General features: G+C 38.5%; 1 protein-coding gene across 3 annotated transcripts; it reads right to left on the reverse strand.

Annotated features, from left to right (window-relative positions):
• Nucleotides 1–1,766: 1,766 nt before the first annotated feature.
• Nucleotides 1,767–20,442, reverse strand: FDC2 (2Fe-2S ferredoxin-like superfamily protein). Of its 3 annotated transcripts, XM_089165713.1 has the most exons (8): nucleotides 20,045–20,440; nucleotides 19,714–19,777; nucleotides 17,041–17,129; nucleotides 15,944–16,012; nucleotides 15,766–15,810; nucleotides 15,115–15,189; nucleotides 14,970–15,007; nucleotides 1,769–2,186 (listed from the first exon to the last, which is right to left on the reverse strand). In XM_089165713.1, the coding sequence occupies exons 1-6, from the start codon at nucleotides 20,318–20,320 to the stop codon at nucleotides 15,145–15,147; spliced, it is 588 nt and encodes a 195-aa protein (XP_089021839.1). In that variant the 5' UTR covers nucleotides 20,321–20,440; the 3' UTR covers nucleotides 1,769–2,186; nucleotides 14,970–15,007; nucleotides 15,115–15,144. The 3 variants fall into 3 exon arrangements, with proteins under 3 accessions (XP_089021840.1, XP_089021839.1, XP_089021838.1); XM_089165714.1 differs by lacking the exon at nucleotides 15,766–15,810 and having other exon boundaries at nucleotides 1,767–2,186; nucleotides 20,045–20,441; XM_089165712.1 differs by lacking the exons at nucleotides 1,769–2,186; nucleotides 14,970–15,007; nucleotides 15,115–15,189 and having other exon boundaries at nucleotides 15,196–15,810; nucleotides 20,045–20,442.
• Between the last annotated feature and the right edge of the window lie 1,495 nt (nucleotides 20,443–21,937).

Here is a 21,937-nt window from a genome sequence, read left to right on the forward strand (position 1 = left end):
CTATAGCACAGGGGAGGAATATGCAAAGTCTATTTTTTAAGACTAAAAATGACATAGACCAAACCTCAGGGGTCCATATGAAAATTACCCTTATTTTTTAATCTTTTATTTTTTTGCTTTCCTTCGGCAAGGGATGTCATGTTGAAGAAAATGCAAGGGTTGCTGTGGATTCAAATTGATTGAGAATTCAGATTTGATTTAAATTGGTTGAAAAATCTAGGATTTTGTTGTGATACAGTCATACAGATAGTGAGGAAAATGATGTTCTTTTTGAAAGAGTGAGGATTGAGAAGAAGAGAACAGTCGATGGGTATAGGAGATTAGCAACCAACAACCGATCTAAATTTCCCCATGGGGTTATTTGGGCCTAACATTGTAAAATTGGGTTATCAATCGGGTGGGTTATTGTAAATTTGAAAAAGATAAATCAATCGGGTGGGCTAATTTTTTTTTTTATATATATATATATATATATATATATATATATGTGTGTGTGTATAAAAAAGGGAAAACTTTTTTTTTTTTTAAATCTCTAAGCTGTACTTATCTCTATTTAATCTTACTTTTATTTTTTGGATAGTGAAAAACAATAAAAAGAAAGTTAGGAAATACAGATACATATTTCAGTAAGCCTCTGCCATAGGAGCTAGCCACATAAATATTTTTTCCAGGGTGAGGGATTGAAACATGGTAATATTAATTTGAATATAATCCTTTAAGTCAAGCAAAATGGGAATAAGATTAATAGGCCAATTCAGATTTTGCGTGTGAGGGAAGAGGAAGAGTTGGCCAGAATTCCTTTAGTTGAACTCTTAATGAGAAGTGAAGGTGACTCCTTACTGCAGTCCATAGACAATAGCTTATGATCTTGTCACTTCGTTGAGAGCGCCTTTATTAAGATATTGTACTTTCCCATTTCAGATTACCCCCACACTCCATGTTGCTCTTTCTAGCTCTAAGTTATGTACCCCTGCACATAATAATGTTGGTAAATGTATGGATTTGATGTTATCACGTATACATAAATTGGCATTGTCAAACTGCATGTTTTGTGTTTCTTCATTATTGGTAATGTACTAGAGGTGAATTTTTTTAATTCCACCACCCAACTTGAGATGGAATGTAAAATTATTTATGGATTTCGCAGTTATTGAGTGAAAATGGTTAAATTTCTTTCCTTCAACATGAAGTAGCAAGTGATGATAAAAGAATGACATTATTCATCTCCTTAATATATATGGGTTCTCTCGAAAAATAGACTTTTATCTATCCTTACCCTTTGATATTTTAAAATGGCTCACGATTATGTAAATTTTTTTTAAGGATTTATAGTTACTTTGTTTCCTTCCATCTTTGTAGGAGCCTATACATAATTCTATTTTTTTAATACTTCTCAATTTTTTTTCTTTCTTCTTCTTTTATATAATTTTTTTTGTTTTTTTCTCCCTTATAAGTCATTAATTTTTTAGAGCATATTGCACTAACACCCCAAAATGGAGGCCTTAAAGCATTGACATTCTACTTTAAATTTAAAAAACACAGAAACCCCAAAATTAAATTTTCAATGAATATATTTGTCAAATTTATCATTAAAAAACAGTTAACTCACTATTTATTTTTAAAAATATCCCTATAATAAACAATGTCTGAAAGATTTTCAGTGACAATTTAAAAAAATATATCCAATAAAAATATAATTTTAGGGTCTTTGTGCTTTGAAGTTTCAGTTATTTCAGACCTCCATTTTGAGGTGTCATTGCAATTTACTCTTTTTTGTATTAGCTAAGAGAGACTTTTTATTAGCTAAGAGTGACAAGAAATACGAAGTTATACTGTCATAAGATGTTAACATCAACTAATAGCCTCTGCATATCGACAGATGAGGCATCTACCTAATATGATAAGAAGTGGACCCCATTTACAAAAAACAAAGTTGGGGTATAAAGTCATACAGCCATGGAATAGTAGCGTTGGTAACATATTACATAACATAGTACAGTTTGTAATAATCAACATCAAAGAACTCTTATCAAAAACACCATGACTAGCTACCAGAGTTAAGCCTTCTATGACTCCATTCACTATGGAGAGCCTGCTGTATAACCATGCTCATATAGATGACAAAACACCATCCACCACAAAATAAAAAACCCAACAGCAATCATTTAGTGCAGCTTTGTAAAGCCCTGCAATCCAAAGGGACAGAATTTCATTAGCAAGCCAATTAATATCTACAGGAATAACGGGCGAGAGAGTAATTATAAAGCTCATCAGGTTTTTCTAAAGGAAACTCCTGTAGCCTAAGGCAACCCATCCAATAATGTATACATTCTGAAATTGCCAAAGGTGCAATAGATTATTTCCGGAACAGGATTTTATTTCTTCCAAACCCCCCCCCCCTCCCATGTAGTAACAAGTGAGAGTGGAATAGAGAAGAACCAAGAACGACAAGATTTATCATTTTAGAACCAAGAGAAACCTGGAAGACAAAAGTCATGAGGAGAAGAGAGGTTCAAGTGAGAGAACCTTAAACCAAGGGGGCCACAATTCCAGACATGATCAGCCCAAGGACATGTGAAGAAGAGATGGACTTCTGTTTTAGGTTGGAGACCCCAAAGTGGGCAAAGAGGAGACTGTGTTGCCCAATTTACACATAAAGAGTTTGCATACAGCCTAGAGTTAAGAAGACTCCAGAAGAACACCTTATACCTAGGGAGGATTTTTAACTTCCAGAAGAACTTCCACCAGATTTTCAAATGGGAGGGAAGATGTCCGTTTATGAGGCAGTGATAGGAAGTGAAAGCCAACTTTGTTAAGAAGCAACCAGATTTAGAAGGGAGAAATAGCTGAAGAAATCATGGTGTTGGAAGTAGCAATGGGAAATGAGTAGGAAGATGGGTAGAGATGGATTGACCAAAGTCCCACGGTCCCACCTATTGTTGCAAATAAGGTTAGCCAAAAGTCTTGGTCTTAAAATGAAGAGATGGAGGAAAAGAGTGTCCTGGAACATCTTTCATCCAAGAATCAAAAGCCAGAGGCTGAAATGTGTTGACTAAACAGCAAAAAACCTTGGATTTTAGAGACTTAACGGAAGACAATGCCCGACCAGATTTTAGATCAGATTTTTTGGACAAAGAGGGGTTCAACTGGGGGGGGGGGGGTGTTAGGGAAGTACTTAGATTTCAAAACTCTAGCCCAGAAGGAAGTTGGTTGGAAAAAAAAAGCCTCCGGGTTAACTTCAACTGTAAGGCCTTATTTCGGCCTTCACTTTCGCGGAAACCTAATCCACCAGCACTGGTGGGCGACAAGCTTTAGACCTAGGAATTCTGGTTGGATTACTTGATTTACCAATATTTCCAATTTTCCATTCCAAAAGTAAGGAGTATAAAGAGTCCAGAGCTGTACAATTTTTTTGGGATAGGGAAGAGGGACATGTAGTAGGTGGGTATAGAAGATAAAATTGAAGCTACGAGAACTTGATGACTTGCAAACCTCAAGCAGCTAGATTTCCATGATTTTTAGTTAGAAGCTACTCTATTATTATAACAATAAAGTGGAAATCTTTGAAAGAGATCGAAATTGATGAAGAAAAGTTTCAAGACATTTACAGGAGTCAGAAGAAGAGGGAATGCTCAAAATGTCCCCTAACTTAGGTCTTAGAGAATCAGGAACATTGGAATTGAAAAACATACCACATTAAGAAAAATTAATCTCTTGGTCAGATAAGCTAGAACACAACTCTAGAGATGCCTTAAGAGTAATAAAATCCTCAGAGGATGCATGACAAAAAAGAAAAACATAATAAAACAAATGAGTGATTTAGGAGTTTGAGAGCAATTTTAATACCCCTAAAAGCATTCAGTTTGTGATAAACTATTATGTTGTGACTTGAATTCTTGTACTTGATTTGGAAAATGGACTTGCACTTGCATATTTTGGTGGGTGACCTGAATGACCTATTTTTTTGAAATCTATAGTGGAAGGGGAGGGTCTGGGAGTCTGCCACTGATGTTGGTTTACTTGGGGGGGGGGTGCAGGGGTGTAGCTTCCAAGGTACAGTACAACCCAACCAGATGGATTGACCCATTTACTAGATTGGAGTGTATGTATACATATATCTTATGTTCACCTACCATATTATTGAGAGATTTGGCATTTTTTGTTAGAGTTTTGGGTTAAAGTTCTTGTAATGTCCTTCTTAGTGATTGGTTATGAGATCTCCTTCTATTCTTCTTCTACATAGTGAAAAGCTCTTCCTCTTCGCCCGTCGAATTAGTATACCGCATTGGTGTGTTAACGGCGTTAAATATCTGTGTGTTTTCGTTTTGTTTCTATTTCGATTCACTATTTCGTGGTGTTTGTTTTAACATAAATAGATAGAAGCTGGGAAACAACTTCTATAACGAGGATGAAAATGTAAGGCTAAGAGGGTAGCTCCAAAGAAGATGGATGAAGGGGTAATCCCTTCAACCACCTAAAGGTTGGATATGAGATGAGACACACAGGTAGTTTAGTAAACTGATTAGAAAGGCATATTAGTCATTTCATTTTGGGATTTAACTGAAACTAATTGAAACTGTTTTGTGTAAATAACTAGTAATAGTGCAGTGAGACAAGTAATTCTTTACACTTAAGGAAGGCACCTTTAGTTTCATCCCCACTTAAGGGAGTCGCATGTAAAAACAAAAAGGATTTAGTCAACTCCATCATTAGAGGCATTGGAGGTGAGCTGATTTGTCCCAGTTTCTTTCCTTGTATCCTCATTCTATGTTTTAATAAAAACTTTTAAACCACCCCATGTTATTCTCTTGAATAAATCTACTGTGGAAAAAAAAGACTTATTTATCGGTGGCCCACTTAAAGGGGGGGGGGGTGAAACTTTGTCTCCCCCCTTAAGTGGGAAAAATTATTGGTGACCCACTTTCAATAAAGTAGAATATTACTCGTTAACCCTGATTCTGTTAGCCAATTTAAAATTTGAACTTGAAATTACCATTTTGGGACTAAATTACCCTCCCATGGTCTCCCTTCACGCATCTTCTACACACACCTTGCCGGAAACCACCACATCCCCTCCCCCTACCAGTAACCACTGCCCCTACCTTCCCCTACCAGCGACCATTGCCCCCACTTTCCCCCTCCCCCTGCTGGAAATCACCCACCATTGGCGGTTCAAAATCCTAAATAAAATAGGATAAGTCTCTATAGCAAGTTCGAACATGCCCCATCTCCTCTAATCGCCCTAACAAATTGACTCTAACTTTTGGTGTTTTAGGTATTCGCATCAAATATTACAACTAACCAAATAAGCAAACCCATAAGCCATACTCTTGAGTGTCCCCACATGAAGCTCCCTGTCTAAAGTCACCCTCACATCTGTCGAAAAGAAAACCCTAAACCCCCTCACTAACGCTTCCCTTGCCGTTGTTCCACAACACAAATATAATAGAGTTTAAATATCAGACAAGGAATGGTTTGGTCATCATTTTGCAGAGATTAGTTCAGGAGGATTGACGATTTGGTTCTGATTGAATTTGCTGTTTCTTATGGTGGTATTATAGGCATACATTTATCCTTTTTTTTTCATGTCTTCTCAGTATTTCAGCCATAGGCATTGGTTTGGAGATCAACTTTGTTTCTTCAATTTCTTCATTTTTTTAGTGGATTGCAGATACGATTGAGACGAAAATAAATTTGTGGAGGTTGCCAGAAACCTTGGAATTGAGACCTCATAATGATCTTCTCATCTTCAACCTACACCATTCAACCACTGAAACCTCCATCTCTTCTTTTCTTCTACTCCTCGGAAACCAAAATTCTAACAGACACCAAGATGATAACTATCAGCAAGATACATACAAAGATGGAAATCCTAAATCAATGGAATTCAAGAAAAGAAAAGAGATTTTCTTTTAAAAGCAACGTAGTGATTGTGTTGCTTAGATCACATTCATGACCATATTTAATCGTAACAGTCAAAACAACTAACGCATGATGAAGAAGATGTGAATAAGTTCAACGAAACCAAGATAGGGCAGATGGATTGATATGAAGTTTCGACTTGGAAATCTAACCAGAAGAGCTGAATCGATGACATTGAGAATCAGAAACCAACGGTGGAGAGAGATACATGGGATGGTAATGAGACTCATTGTAGTGGTGAGGCGCAATGTGAGTGAGAGGGATGGGGCAATATGATCATACCACCCTCTTTAAGATATTAAAGTCATTTCAAGTTCAAATATTAAATTGATTAATAGAATCAGACTTACCCACTAACCCAATAGGTAATGAGTAATCTTATATTTTATTGAAAGTGGGTCACCAGTAATTTTTCTCACTTAAAAGGAGTGACCGGAGTTTCACCCCACTTAAGTGAGCCATTGGTAAAAATCTCAAAAAAAAAAAAAAAAATTGCAGCCCATTAGGACTAAGATTTAACATGTAAGCAAGACCTTGGGTCAATATATCAACAAAACTTACAACCCACTAGGAGAACTGTCGTCATACAGGAAATATTCCTAGATCTCCTATCTTGGGAATCCTTCCCCAATCGTCTAATCTACATATTGTGTCAACAGTCACTGTTTGTCCCCCCTTCCCATCCTTGCCATGGGGGCATGGCAATACTTTCTTTTGGTAAACAAGTCATCTTATTCAGAAGACAAAACAGCTAGAGAGGACACCTCCCTCAACCAGCTAGTGGAAACTGGCTACAGTCTAACATCTTCAATCGAGAGGCCTCCTATGCCAAGGAATGGGCCACATCATTGGCCTCCCTGGGAAGAAAAACAAACTTACAGGAAATAAAAGCTTAACTAAGGTGCCTCACATCCTTAATAATGCTTGCAAGGTGATAACGAATGGGATTCTCCTGTGTTGACAGCAATTTAATAACACGTTGGCAATTAGACTCCACCACTAAATTCTCCAAACCATATGAAATGCCTTCCAGGAATGCATGCCTAATAGCTAAGGCCTCTCCTACTTCTACTTCCTTAAACAAAATCCTCATGGATTTGGCAGCTTTGGGTTCGCCGTGCCAGTCCCTAATGATGAAACTGATTCTACTTCTTTTGTCAGCCGGAAGAGCTGCATCACAACACACCGAGAAAACACCATTAATAGGAAGACTCCACCTTCTATGTATCTGCACTTCTCCCACTTCAACTTACCTCGTCAATGGCACCTCTACACAACCCAAGAATTCCTTCACCGCCCTTCTTGCTTGAACCACTACCTCCATCAGGCCCCAATTTTCTGCACCTAGCAATCTAGCGTTCCTTGCCCTCCGCAAGTACCAGAGGATGAACATATGATACTTTGAATTTCTTCCACCCTCGATCTGTCCAACTCCGAAAAGTTCTCACATTTTGCAATCCATCCTGCCAAACTTACTTCCCTATTCCCATCAAACCGGCCGCCCAAAGTGTAAGCTATCCACACAGCTCGAGCAAAATCACAGTTAATCAAAATATGTTCAGATGTTTCCTGCTGATTACAAATACCACAACAAATCTCCACCTTAATATCTCTACGATTATAGCTCCACCCGAAGCAGTGGCACAATTACATGCCTTCCACAGGAAAGTGTGAAATCCCTCGGATTTCCAACCCTTTAACAGCGAACTCAGAGCTTGAGTAGACGATAATTGTGGACCATTCGATTCGAGTCCGGAGGTTCGGAAATGGCCCCCATGGAAGTCGATGACCTTGTAGAAGACTCGAACAATCTATTGTAGTTTAAGAGGAGAGAGAAGATTAGTCAAGAAGACTTAAAAAGAAGGTTTTGGCACATTTGAAAACCGATAGAGGAAGGCTCAAATGTCTAGGGCTGCGTTTATTTGCTGGAATAAAGGTGGGGTGGGAAAATTCTTGAAAAAGGTGTAGATTTCTTACTTTTCCCTTAAATCCCAAAATTGTAGATTGTTTGGTTGTTTGGGGTGGGAAAGTGAGAGACAAGTTTCCTTGAATCAAGGAGATTCAAGGAAACTTGTCTGCTGATGTAGCACCCGAACTTTCCCACCCTAAGCCATTTGAAAACCCCACAAATTTGGTGGGACTTTGTGGGAAAGTTTGGAAAAGTAAAAAGTGGGACCCACCACTATCACTTTTCCACAAAACCCTTTCCTTTCCTTTCGTTTCATTTCCTTCTCCCTCACCCCACTACACATGGGACCCACATGTTTTTTTTTTCCCACCCCTTTTTTTTCACCCCTAGCCTTTGCAAACAAATGCAACCTAGGTAAAATATACCATTGATTAGCCTTGAAATGACCTTTCTACCCATCCAAGAATCACCGAAATTGGCCCCCGCATGAGAGAGATAGAGGGCCTTTTGATTGGATCTAGTTGATTAGACTGGTGCAACCACCCCTACCCAGATGCAGGGCAAACTCGGCGATTCGGGCCAAAAACCCAATTTTAAGTTCCCGACTCCTCATAAGAGGTATTTCATATTGCTAGAGTGGGGCTGAGGGCTTGGGAGACGAGAAATCCAAGAAGTCTGGTGGATTCCTTTCACGAGGTGTCGCATCGAAGATCAAATCATCATGATAACACGTAGAAAAGTGAGCATTCATGAAAACCCTCTTTTCAAACCTAGTTTTAATGGTATTTATTAGCTTTGAATGCTATGCAGTGGTTGTCGGTGTAGTTGGGTTGCAATGAATGCTCCCCCTTTTTTCTCATTGTGTCTCCCAAAATCTTTGAGAGTTGGTCTGTGTAAATTTTTGCATTCAAAACCATTTTCGACCCCTCGAGACGCCCGCTGGCAAACATAGATAGCCAAATTTGGGGCTTTTCGTTTGAGACCTAATTGGGATGTTTGGGTGGTACTTTAGGGACCCTAATATTGTTAGATTGAAGACCCCAAGGCCCCATTTCGAGTTGATTTCGAATCGTAGTCAAAATCGAAGAGTTTGCTTGCAATCTTGACGGTGGGGGGGGGTTGACTGGCTGGTCGACTAGTCTTGTAGACCTATCCAACCGCCCTAATGTTGGGTGTGTGTTTTGGCCCCCTTTTGACCCCCAACCGATCCTGGATTGTTACTCAATTACTTTCTTAAGTACCTAGGGTTATTTTGGTCTAATTGCACTCTTTTTGGTGAATCTTTTGAGACTTTGAAGGGCATTATTAACTTTAACAGGTGAAGAAAATACTTAACCATATCTTGTGTACTTGTTGGTGTTATTTGAATATTCATTTATATTGCTATCTTGTACCCTATAATAAATTGTGTCTGACTTGGCGCAAACGAAAGGTAATGTTTTTCTATGTTTGTTTTCCTACTTTCAAATTCATGAATTTTGATATGAAAATAGTGTGAATGTATGGATTGATGGACTATGTCCTCTTGTATGTATATGCCAACATTACCCTGGTGACTATATATATATATATGCACTTAGACCTAAGTACATAGATATTAGGTGACTAACTGTGTTGGCTAGGCAACCTCATGAGTGCTACTACCCTTCCGGCAAGGGTATTGAAGCCGGATAACCCTTAATGTTAGTGGTTGGCATGGTGGGAGATCTCGCCATTTTGAGATGGTGGGAGATCTCGCCATTTTGAGATGGCGAGATCTCGCCATTTTGAGATAGCGAGATGAGAGGAGAGGCGAGATGGGAGATCTCGCCACATCTCGCCATATCTCGCCTCTCTCTCGCTACAACCATAAAAACTTGCCATAACTTGATTTTTGGCTGGAATTTGTTGGGGATTCAACTTCTAAACATCTTTAAGACATCTACAACATCAAATTATCATCATTCAAGCTTATTTCAACTAGATTTTCAACAAAGGTAAGATTTTCCCCCAAATTTGAATTTTTTTTCAAATAGAATGTTCTACAATGGGTGTGTAAGTCTAATGTAAATATATGTTGATCCACAAGCTTTAATCTACACTTTCATGGAAACCAATTTAATGTGACATTTAAACCGATATGTGACATACTACAGTGATGAGTTGACTTGGGAGTCATATGTGGCCACCGTTCAGAATCAGTTGATGCAGAATGCTGAGTGATACTCTTGCTGTCTTGTAGTCTTGTAATCTTATTACTCACATACTCTTGTGATTGTGAACTTATGGATTATGATTTATGACTTACTAGAAGTCTAAAACTTCTCATGGTTGTAAAATTTTGAAGACATTTAAGTTCTTTGATAGTTTGATGTGTAATGTATTTGGTACTTTATAGTTGATAACATGAATTACTTGATATCTCTACATTACATGTTGTCTAACCTTGCATTTCACAGCACTTTGATTTTACACATAGGGTCGACTTGGAAGACATACTTAGGGTTATTTTCTCACATATCTAAGGCCACCAATGTGTTCAAAAGGCCTTAAATAGGCTAAATACCAAATTTCAGCCCAAGAGGGGCCCTAAAACCCACCAAGATGGGCCACCGAGATTACGCCAAAATTTTGGTAGATCTCGACCGAGATCTCGCCATCTCGGTCGAGATCTCGCTATTTTGGAGTGGTGAGATCTCGCTCGAGAGCAAGATCTCCCACCATGGTGGTTGGGTCCTGTGGGCATCAAGCAGGCCCACTGCCATCATGAGATGGTAGGGTTTCATACGTATAGTGTTCGGTTCATGTCACTTTCAGCACGATGTGCAATTTCCATGAAAGCCACAAAAACGTCTATCTATACATATGTGGATGACCATAAGGTTGAGGAATGAAATCCAATAGATGTCTCACGTTGAGGATGCCATTCCTAGGTGGAAAAGGATATCGAACCAACAAATGCCTCCCGTCGAGGAATGATATGTAGTACAAGACCATATGACCATACATTGAGCCTAGAGTTATCGTTGACACGTGCCAGTTCTCAAGCCAAATGGTGATGTAAGAGAGTGGTGACTTTATTCCCCAACCACAGATTGATGTGACTTGACCCAACAACTGCAAAGAACCCAATAAACATCTCTTGTTGAGGGAGAGTGATGAGACCACCCAGAGAAGGCTGGTGTATAACTTAATACGTGTCTACCATAAACTCATGATTAAAGTTAGAAACATGATTGCATGTTCATCTATTATTCATCTCATTATTATATTTATATATATTCGCCGTGGAGAATTGTGAATGGATGCTTAATATGTGGTTAAGTTGACCTCACTAAGTTCTATTGAACTCACTCCTTTGTATACATATATTTTTTAGATCTTGTCACAGGTTATGAGGACTACATTCATATGAAGTATCCGCCGCAGCCAAATTGCTTTGAGGGAGCGGTTTGCGGTGTTTGCCAAGAGGTGGACTAGCATGGAGCTTTCTGCCCATGCTCGGATTGCTCCCATGGAGCCTGGTACTAGTGAAGGTCCAGCAATATCTTTAGAGATGATAGCATCCCCTCGTAGCCCTATGGTATGTCATTGCCATTGAACCTATAATGAGGGATGATGTTATTTTCCGTCGAAGAACCTAGAATTTTGTTGGAAACAATTCCTTTCTTTAAACTCTAATGATATTAACTTTGGATAATGATTTAACTTTAAATTCTCGGATGACTGTAATCATATTTGATAACTTGATTATCGTACTTTAAATCTTGATACTTTAATATTTTATTGTCCTTTGGTTATGCTATATTGTATGGTGGTATGGGTTTGGCCGTGAACCTTGGTCCTATAGTTACTCACGTTGTAGGTCTTTGGAGAGGGTGGTTGAGGAACATGACTCCAAGTCTAATGGAGACATGGAAGAAGTGGAAGATTTGCATGATGATGAGAACATTGTAGATGATTTTGGTTTGAGGTCTACCTCTTTGAAGCAACAACAACTTCGAGAAGATCTCCCACTTGCTACCAATTTGCTTGATGATAATTATAACTAGTTGACTTATACTTTCCTATTGGGAATTTTGGATATAGATTGAGGATTTTTATTGGGAATTTTGGATATGGACGTTTAGTTATATTTGGGATTTGGACTTTAGATTTTAGATATAAGTGGAATTGTTTGCTTAAATATTTAAAACTTTCTATTTAGATATTTGGTTATATGCTTTGTTTCATTTTCTTCTTTTATTTGTGAGGATATTTGGCTACAGCTCAACAATGTAGAAGAGGTGGAGTTGTAGGTGCTGGTGGAGGTGGAGTTGTAGGTGGTGCTAGTGTTGGTGACATTTAATGAAGGTATGTTGTCTAGTGTCTATTTGTTTTGCTCATGCATCTATGTATTTACTATTTAGTCACATTTTATTGTATCTTGATTCTTGTTAATGATAGTATGATACTTGGAATTTATTTAGGACCTACTATGTGTGGTTTGTAGTATGTTGGATGACTTGAGGTAGGCTAAATAGCTAATATTAGTTTTTTTTATTATATAAGATATGATAAATTTATAATGAATTAGTGTATAAGATGTACACTAAAAAGTAAAAATTTCACTTAAAACACCTTGACCGCCTCAAAAGCGCCTCGGAGGGTGCCTAGTTGACTCTTTTCTCTTATCGCCTCAACTAGCTAAAACCGTATCGCCTCGTCACCGTGACAACTATGTCATATACTGCATTGATTACCCAAATTGTAATCCGTCAATGGCTATCACTTTGATGAGAACTCCTATCCTATTCGCAATCTGGAAAGCATTATCAGGAGTCATCAGATCCTTCAGCAAGTTATGAATCTGAGTCCATACCTCCACTTTGGTGAACAACCACTCACCCCTGGAACTCCATCTCTCCAGCATTATGAGGGTTCTAGACATCGACCAAGGGCCCTCCTCCAACAAATTGCCAAGGTCCTGTGGATTAGCAAAATTGAATATATATCTTCCCCTCGTATGCAGAGTCACTTCTACTAGAAAATGGGTGTTCCATGCCTATGGTAACGCCTCTCCCACTGCTTGTTTACGATGTTGTTTGCCCGGTAAAACCCATCCCACAAGAGAAGTCGCCAGAGTTAGTACCAGTTCCTCTGGCCCTCCGTCTTTTAAGCACACATCTTCCTCTCCATCACTATGCTCCTCTGATTCTGGAAGCTCACCCGTCCTCTATTTTGTTCCTGCAGCCTCTACATTTCTAAAGCACACACACTGACAATTTTGGCTTCACACTCCAACCGTCTGCTTGATTTTTGAAGGAAAACCACACTCCCACTCAAAATCAAGGAAAATTTCACAAGACCACACTCACTAACCGGAGAAAAAAAAAGCTCCAAAAGGTTAAAAGTGTCGTGAAGGTCAACCTAACTGCACAAGAGTTTTATTTTCTTGCTTCACAGTCCCCTTGCTTGTGGAACTCTTTGGGAGACCTACAACAGATTGGCTTGGCAATACTTAATTTAGGAATGTGTCGTTTGTTTGTTGATTAGTACTCCAACATGCATATGCTTGCTACCCCAACTTTGGGTACAGTTACTCAAAACACCCCTTGTACTTTAGGATAGCTAACAAACTACAGCCCCCCCCCCCCCCCAAACAAAAAACCAAAAACCCCCCATTCAATTTCATAAGACGAGGCCAGCCTTAGCCGTTCGTCTTGGGCAATTATTGGTGTTGGTGCCACCCTCCCGTGTACATAGTTGTCAAAGCGGCAAGGCGACTAAAGTGATTGGGGCTCCGCCTAGGCAATTAGGCTACAAAGTGGTGCCTAGGCAGCAATAAGGCTACAAAAGCGGTTGGGTCAAAAGTTTTCAATATAACTACTTTTCAATACAACTTTCTATAATAAGCTAAACAAATATTCAATAGTCACATTCATCCAAAAAAAAAAGCATTCAAGAATCATAATTATGAAAAATTATTCAAAAAAAGAACACAAACATAAGTTCATCTCATCAAACCATGGTTGTCAAAGCGTTCACCTAGGCATTTACAGAGTCATTGATTTTTTATGTTGAGTATGGCTTATGCTTCATATTCTATTGCCAATGGGCAAGGGGGAGGGCCTTGGAGTTCCTTTGTAGATTGGGCGTCAATTAAGTATTTTAGAACAAAGCAGTTGAAAAACCACTTTGCCACCTAAACGGACGCTTTGACAACTATGCCTGTGTAGGCAACCTACAACAGGATAAACACGCCAGAACATGAGAGGAGCTCCCCTATGGGGTGGAGGTTTGTTTTAAATTTTTATATAAGCCTATTTTGGGATTCTTCTTTTTTTATCCTATTTTTTAGCCTTTTTGGCTCTCTTTCAATGTGAAATACCCCCCATAATGGAAAAAAATTTTAAAATAAAGACAATGCGTAGAAAGTACATTCCCCTCCCCCCCCCAATGTTAAATCCTAACTTTGTCGTTGCGCCAAAAACTATAAGATGGAATACAAATGGGAGATATTGCCCTTCAAATGGAGTTGGACAATAAGGAGATAGTAGATCTTCTTCGACTCCCCACCAGACTGCCACCATTGGAGATGACGGTAATTATCAAGGGAGAACAATGTGCTCCCTTGACACTTCCCTATCACACTATAGTGGTGGAACCCACATGAAACACACTAAGGGTCCAATTTATGATTTTTTTGTTAAATTCATATGTGAACCCCACCACTATTGTGTGGTGGAAAAGCACTAGGAGGGCACTTTGCTTTCCCTTGACAAGGAGGTGATTCAAACTCAAAACCTGCCATGTCAGTCAGACTGGCCAATTACATTCATTGGCTATCTGAACTCCTAATCTAGATTCTACCCCCACCCCCACCAAAAAAAAAAAAAAAGAGAACTCCTAATCTAGATACTTCTGGCCAAAAACATGTTTTTGCCCAGTATATGATTACCCACTCCACCTACAATTGGGGAAAGGGGGGGGGGGCAAATTGAAGACAAAGATTATCAATACATTTGTAAACCAATGAGCTGCATCATGAAATACAACTTTCTCAGGTCATCAATCTAATCACCAGCAAAACGAGTTCTAGTAGAATCCTTCATCATGAGATAACTGATCATTTGTTTACCAAAATAACAAGAGAATGGAATCATTTTTACAGGCTTACCCACAACGGCTGAAGATGGTAAGCAATCCATGCTAACACTGTATCATGAGTAAAAATTAAAAATTAGAAGAGAAATTATAAAAAATACTATGTAGAAAATGGACTGGTGGAAAAGTCAAGCATCTAGAAGTTTTGCTTGTCTTACTATGAAAGATCCTTGGTTTTCTAGTTCTTATCACTCATCACCCATGGCCAACTCAAGTGCATAGTCATCCCTTTCCTGCAAACACATGACAAATATAAAAGAGAAATGTAGAAGAAAGTTTCACTCATTCAGCTGGTCCTGATATATGGCACCCATAATTTTGCCCGCAAAAGGAAGACTTCTTTCTGCACGGCACAGCCCAAACATACAACATATGGAAAACCAGATGAGCAAATATTCTGTGAATGGGTTACACTAAGGTCCCTGATCACATGTCGAATTTCACCACAAACCAGGTTTGCTAGGTAGAAAAATAAAGGTTTGAAAAATCCAGGACCCTGGGAGAAAAAGCACAAGTGTGTTACAATATTGTAATTGACAATTTGGCAAACATAGAGATTATACATGGTACAGCATATGATTGAATTTGAGCATGAAATTTGACACAGAGCTAACCCTAGAACGTTCCCACTCTATCCAATGGTTGGAATAGCCACAACATGTATCCATGTGGCACAATTGGGTGGATGATGAGAGGTCTCTTAACATTTGATGGTATACAAGAGTTAGTCAAAAAAGAGACCCAAGAGGATAGAGGATGAAAGTCTTTTGTTGATAACAAAAGGTATCTGTGTATGATTGAGAACTTACAACTGGTCCTCGTGCAAAATATCTTCCAAATTGAAGCCAATATACCTTCGCATGACAAGGATGTTAAATGTTTGTAATTCATATAACAGATAAAAGAAAAACAGTATGAACATAAATCAGCATATCATCTTGCTCTTTATATTTTGGTGGTGTAGCTGGCAATTAATCAATAAGTTACCTCATCCTCATCCTGGGTCTCAACCTCAACGTCAGAAGATGGGAAACCCACACAAAGCAATGCATAACCCTGAAACCCGAAAGAATGAATAACTAACATAAGCTATTGAAGTTGAAAATAATCCAATATGGATAGTTTGGGCAACTTTAAATCTACTGCCATCAAATTATCATATGAAAAATTTTGGCAGATAAAAAGAAAAAGATAAGACATTGAAGTCAAAAGGAATATTTGCTGGTCCAAACATTAAGCCACTTTCAAGATCAAGGGGTGCCAAAGAAGTATTGTCTACTTTAATGCTTCACAATTTACAGAATCAATACATTTGACACTATCTACTTATGGATATGGGTCGTCTGGAAAAAAGAAAAAGACAAAAGACCAGGCATTGGGTAAGGTGAGTGAGAATTGATTTTAGAATACTGAATAAGTTCATGACTTAAACTAATCCAGGACAAGAGTAAAGTAAAAGAGTGTAATAAATGGAGCAGTCAATGATTACTCAACAGCACTGTAGAATTTTCACACTCAGCCATGACTGGAGTTTCAAAATCACAAACAAAATAAGGGGAAAAAAGAGAGGAAAGGAATAAGAAGAGGAGAACAAACAAAAAAACCTATGTTCAGGCAGTGATCAAATATGAGATGCGTGAATGAAGAACCCAACATTGAATCAATACAGAAGTATGGTAAGAAATCATTGGCATAAAGAGCAGTAAAATGAAAGCATTCAAGCTCCCATCCAAAAGCACCAGCACAAAATGAGGTCTCATTCAGTTGCCTTCCTAAGGAAGCAAACAACATGGTGAATCAACAAATTATCAGAAACTCTGGGTTTTTTTTATTTATTTATTCTGGAAGGAGAGGGGTGTTGGAGGAAGGTTGTGTAGAAACCTTCCATTAGTTAATTCTAGCAAAGAGGTGAAACAAATTTTGAAGGAAGGAAAAAAACAGTTTACAGTAAATTGCAGTATGCATATCAAAAGATTTGTTCCCATTCAGACAATAAGCCTCTGATTTGTCACACTTGAGCAGAACATCCCTTTTATGATGAAACTACATCCAACAATCCCCAAGTAAAAGATGATATTTGTGACCTTGGATTTTAATTCAGCAGATATCCCAAGGGCCTCAGGTTGCCTTATTTCCCCAGATTTTACACGAACAGCACAGCTAGTACAACAACCTGTTGAGCCACTCTGAAGTTAGCACATCCCAAACTGAAATAAGGCCATTGAATCAATGAAGAGAAGTATATTTCTAGTGAAGTAGTGAAGTAGTACCCTATAGGGAACAAACAAAAACATAGTGGAAGAAAATGGTGAAGCTAATCTACAGAAAGTAAGCATACAACACACTAAACCATATAGCAACTACTTCAGGTTTGCTATGAGCCCTGCACTGACATTCCACCCACCATAGGCCATACGAACCATTCCTCCAGGCTCATGCTCTGGCAGTGAGAGAAAAGCACTGGTAGAATCCACAAAAAGAAATATGCTACAAGAATTGTTTGCAAAAGTAAACTTGTTTGAAGAACATTGCCATTTTTAAAATACTCGTTGGGAAAGCCCCCTAAATGACGGCCATACATTATCAATTTGGCATGTGGGCTACAGAGTATACCCCATGAATCAAATTGCCAAAATGTCTGAAACATCACCTCCATTTGGCACTTCCCCTGAAGAAATTATCCACTCCTCTACCACCTCAATTCCTTTTGGCAAATTTATTTACCAAAATTCTCAATTTCTCATTTTCTCATGTTAATGTTTTGGTTTTGTAGTGAAAATTGGGAGAGGAAAATACAAAAACATTGATATAAGAAAAATGCAAGGACGAGTCAGAATTTCTTCTATTTGGTTGCACAAAATAGTGATGCAGATTCAGCACAAAAATAAGATTGTTTTAAAAGGAAAAAATATAAGGTTAGATTCTATACATGTTGGGCCTTGGATCTCAATGGGCTTTCTATGTGATAGGCTCTAGGTTGCACACGGCTTTGTTTCCTTACTTGGTTTATCTTAAGTTGATTTGGGTGAGCTCAATTTGAATCAGTTCAACTGATTTGTAAGTAATTGTAAGCCTTTAGTAGAGCTAGATTAGGACTTTGATTTGAGTCTATTTCACTTTCTAGTGAGTTTATCTAATAGGTTCAGGATTGAGTTTAGGTCATTCTTCTTAAGTGAAGAATCTATTTTTATGTCTTTTATATAAGGTTGTTGGGGGCTAATACTAGATATGAATTTTAACATCAACAAAATCATTTTGCAGCTCTTCTCTTCTATTCCATTAAAAGATTTATCTTGTAATTAATCAAGGATGATGGGATTGCTATTTGATCCATTTGACACCTTGCAGTGCAAAGCTTGGGTGGGTCATTTGAGAAAATCAGCATTTGATCTGATTGACACCTTGCCGTGGAAAACCCCAAGTGGTTCTATGGTTTGTTATTATTGTTTCATGATTGTTATAGTCAAGCAATCTGATACCAAGCTCTTTGATTCTTTACTTTTCCATGGTCATCATCTTCCAATTAAGTTTGAAGCGCCAAACACTACCTTTCTTCTCTACATTGTCTAAACCACCAAACCCTAGCATGTCTCCATCTCTGAACATCAATCCTAGACCCTAAAATTTCTAGAGACCATTCTAGCCATAAAATATTCTATCCAATTTGAATAAAATATCCCCTCCCCCCTCCCCCAAATTGGAGAACTCGATTTTGGTTGTAACCCCATCTAACCATCCTCCCTAGATTACCCCCATCTATCTTCCCAAAACCCAAAACCACAATGTAACCCTGAAACTGATGCTGATTTTGGTTAGCTATACTAGATCCATTAAAAGTTAGCCCAACTTCCATTGATAGACTCCCTGCATCAACTAAGCTAATCGTACCAGAACCTAACCATAACCAAGATCCTTAATTTTGACCTAGCAGAATTCACTTGCTAGAAGTAGATCCTGGACTTTGGATTGTAGTTGGTCTCCTACAAACTCATAAAAAAGTATCCTAGAAAAGCTGCAAAGGGAGTGATTCTATCCTACATATTGCTGCCACCTTGGTGGGAAATTTGCGACACCTTTTTCAACTCATTCAGACAAAAGTTCAATTAAATATTGCTTCTCTTCCTTCCTTTCCTCCAAAATCCATAACTTCTAATAAAAATTGGAAAGAAGCTACAAAAGTAAAGCTGTGCTAGTTTTTCTCCTCAGGTTTTTCATATGTCATTTTCTGTTGACCTCCGAAACAGTTAAGCTTCTTATCCATTCCTAAGGACTTGTAGAGCAAGTGTAAATTTAAGTTCAAACACAGGTTTTAATCAGTCTTAAACAACTCCAACCAGGTTTGGATGGAACCAATGCAGAATACGGAAACAGACTAAGAGAGCGGCAAGTTCGGATGGGAACTAATGCACAACACAGAACCAACTGCTAAGCGTTGCAGTTATTTGCAATTGGCAGTAACCCCTTTGAACTTTTGAACCAACATTGAACTTTTAAAGTCCACTAACTACCAAGACGAGGTTCAGGCTCGAAATAGGCACCGAAGGTTAAGAAAATTAAGGAGCAAAAACGTAATGGAATATGGAGGAACGACCATTTAAAATGCATGAAAAATCATTTTTTCCTTCCATATGAAAAGCCGAACTCCAAACAAAGAACATAAGACATATTCCGAGCTCAAGTTGGACTTAAATGACATGCTTCAACTGGTAATTCGGTGATACAGCATTGCCGGGGTTGTGTGAATCATAGTACGGTACCGTGCCTACAAGCAAATGGCAGTGCGATGTTCTGAGCTTCAGCGGTGTGTAATATATATTGATCCTGAAATTCAATTGAAACAGGGAGCGTATTATCAGCGAGATTGAAATGATGAGGAGAAAAAAAACTATAAAGAGAATTTCATCTGAAATGAACCACCACAAGATCGCCAGCCAGCTACGCATCGACAGTAAATCTACAGCCCTACGGACACCCATCAGTCTACGGCAAAAGCGGTTACCCAAAAAGGGACAAGAAGAACAATAGTAATAGACCGAGCAGATCACAGTTCCAACAAAAACATGATACGGCTGGAGCTTGGAACGATACCTCGGGGACGAGGAATTCATGAACAAGCCCTCGCTGCCGATCGTGAACTATGACTTTATGTGTCGAAACTGACGACGAAGAAGCAATATAGTCCCGCCTGCGTTCAGAATCAAAGATCCCAGCCACCGTTTCAAGTTCAGCGCTCGCGGACCTGCATCTACTCTTCAGATTGTGAATGCGCCTTCGGTTTCCAACCCAATTATACCCACGAAAAATCACTGGCTCCCGGCAAGCGGAGGTGCACAAAGAGAAATTGCAGGGGATTCCGAGACCCATTTATGCCCCCGAGCTACTGAAACTGGTTGGTTGTTTTCTTTCCCTCTGCTCTGATAAGGCTTCCGCTATCCGTTATACGAGGTAACCGGAACACCGTTAACGTGTTTGATGAGCGAATTATACACGTGCTGATGTACTTCCCCTGAGGAAGGTATTATTTCGTTTTTACCCGTTAATAATTTATACAACTTACATTTTACTTCTAGTTACCGTTAATTTTCTCCGTTAATTGCTGGAATAATGATGTTTTTGTTTAACGACCTTCTTCAAACGGTGTCGCCCCGAATTCACATCCTCAAAAATTCCAACCGGCTATAATTCCTACTTGGATTGCAACATATGGCAGTTAATTATCCAGGATCAAAATTATAATTTAATTAAAAATTAAATCTAATAAATTCCTAAAATGAAGTGTCAAGAAAATAGGAGAGGTAAAATTTGGCAAAATTTTATGAATTTATTATATTCAATTCTTAGTTGAGTTTTCATCTTGACAAGTAAATAATTAACTACCACGTGTCACAATCTTATATATAATTAACTCGTCGGTTTCCCCACGTCTTAAAACCCAAGAAAATCTTGTCTTAATTCTTTGACTGCTAAAAGGAAAATTGTCACAAGCTAGCAGCCAGGTGGCCCCATTGTGACAATAACCAGGCCAGCCAGGAACCCAACACGCCCAGCATATTTGACCGACTATTCCACTTAGAAGAATTCTCTAGAAGCCATGTTGTTAAAGAGAAAATAAAACCAGTATGAACCAAGTTAGATGGTTTCGGTCTGTACTGGATTGGTCGGATATAACCCGAACTGGTTAATCCAAACTTAACCCACTGACCTTATTATGGTCGGTCAACAATAAGGAAGGCCGAATACAATTTGAACATGAATCAAAGAAGATGCATGCATTTGTAAAGGACTCAAGAACTAGAATCCAGATCGGAGTCTTAAGTAAAATATGATTCCAAGATGAATTCAAACACCAGAGAACCTTATAAAAAGGCAAATAATCACAAGAAAAAGGTACACTGAATAGAGCTATCAATACTCTATACTTTATTATTCGTTGCTTTCTTGTCTTCCATCAAAGAGGAAGAATTTAATAAAGAAGCAAATATTGAAGGAATGAGAGCAAATATAGATTTCATTGAAGAAATCAGGGATAAAGCACAGTACCGTTTGGAAGAATATCAAAGATGCATTGCAACCTATTACAATGCAATGGGAGATTGATTTCCTCGATATTGATCATCGGGGCTGTAGATCACACACTCGGGTATGCCAGATAGGGTACCGGTTGGGTGGATGTGACAGTGATATTAAAAACCCACCTACATATCATCAGCTAGCAAAAACCCATCCTAGTGAAAAACAAAGAAGAGCTTTAAAACATCAAAAATGCCAAAAGCTCACACAGAAATCAAAACATAAAAAAACCGCCATATATAAAAACCAAAACAGAGACCCTAAAGGTATTACTGGTGTGACATCACGGATTGTGAGAATGATGCCTCTCTTGATTCGAATTGATGTTATCATATGAACCTGTAAACGGCACGAAATACCCGAGACCAAAAATGTAAACATGTATGACCGGGAAAAAATAAAACAAGACGA

This window comes from Hakea prostrata, chromosome 8, assembly GCF_041222555.1.
Source record: "Hakea prostrata isolate BN-2017 chromosome 8, UWA_Hpros_2, whole genome shotgun sequence".
Taxonomy (NCBI): Eukaryota; Viridiplantae; Streptophyta; class Magnoliopsida; order Proteales; family Proteaceae; genus Hakea; species Hakea prostrata.

Excerpts from the sequence above, each read along its gene's own strand:
- FDC2 (XM_089165712.1), bottom strand. The coding sequence starts at position 20,320 with ATGGGTCTCGGAATCCCCTGCAATTTCTCTTTGTGCACCTCCGCTTGC. Across the intron at positions 19,778-20,044 it reads ATGAATTCCTCGTCCCCGAG|GATCAATATATATTACACAC; the intron begins GTATCGTTCCAA and ends ATTGAATTTCAG. Across the intron at positions 17,130-19,713 it reads GCCATTTGCTTGTAGGCACG|GTTGTTGTACTAGCTGTGCT; the intron begins GTACCGTACTAT and ends GTGGCTCAACAG.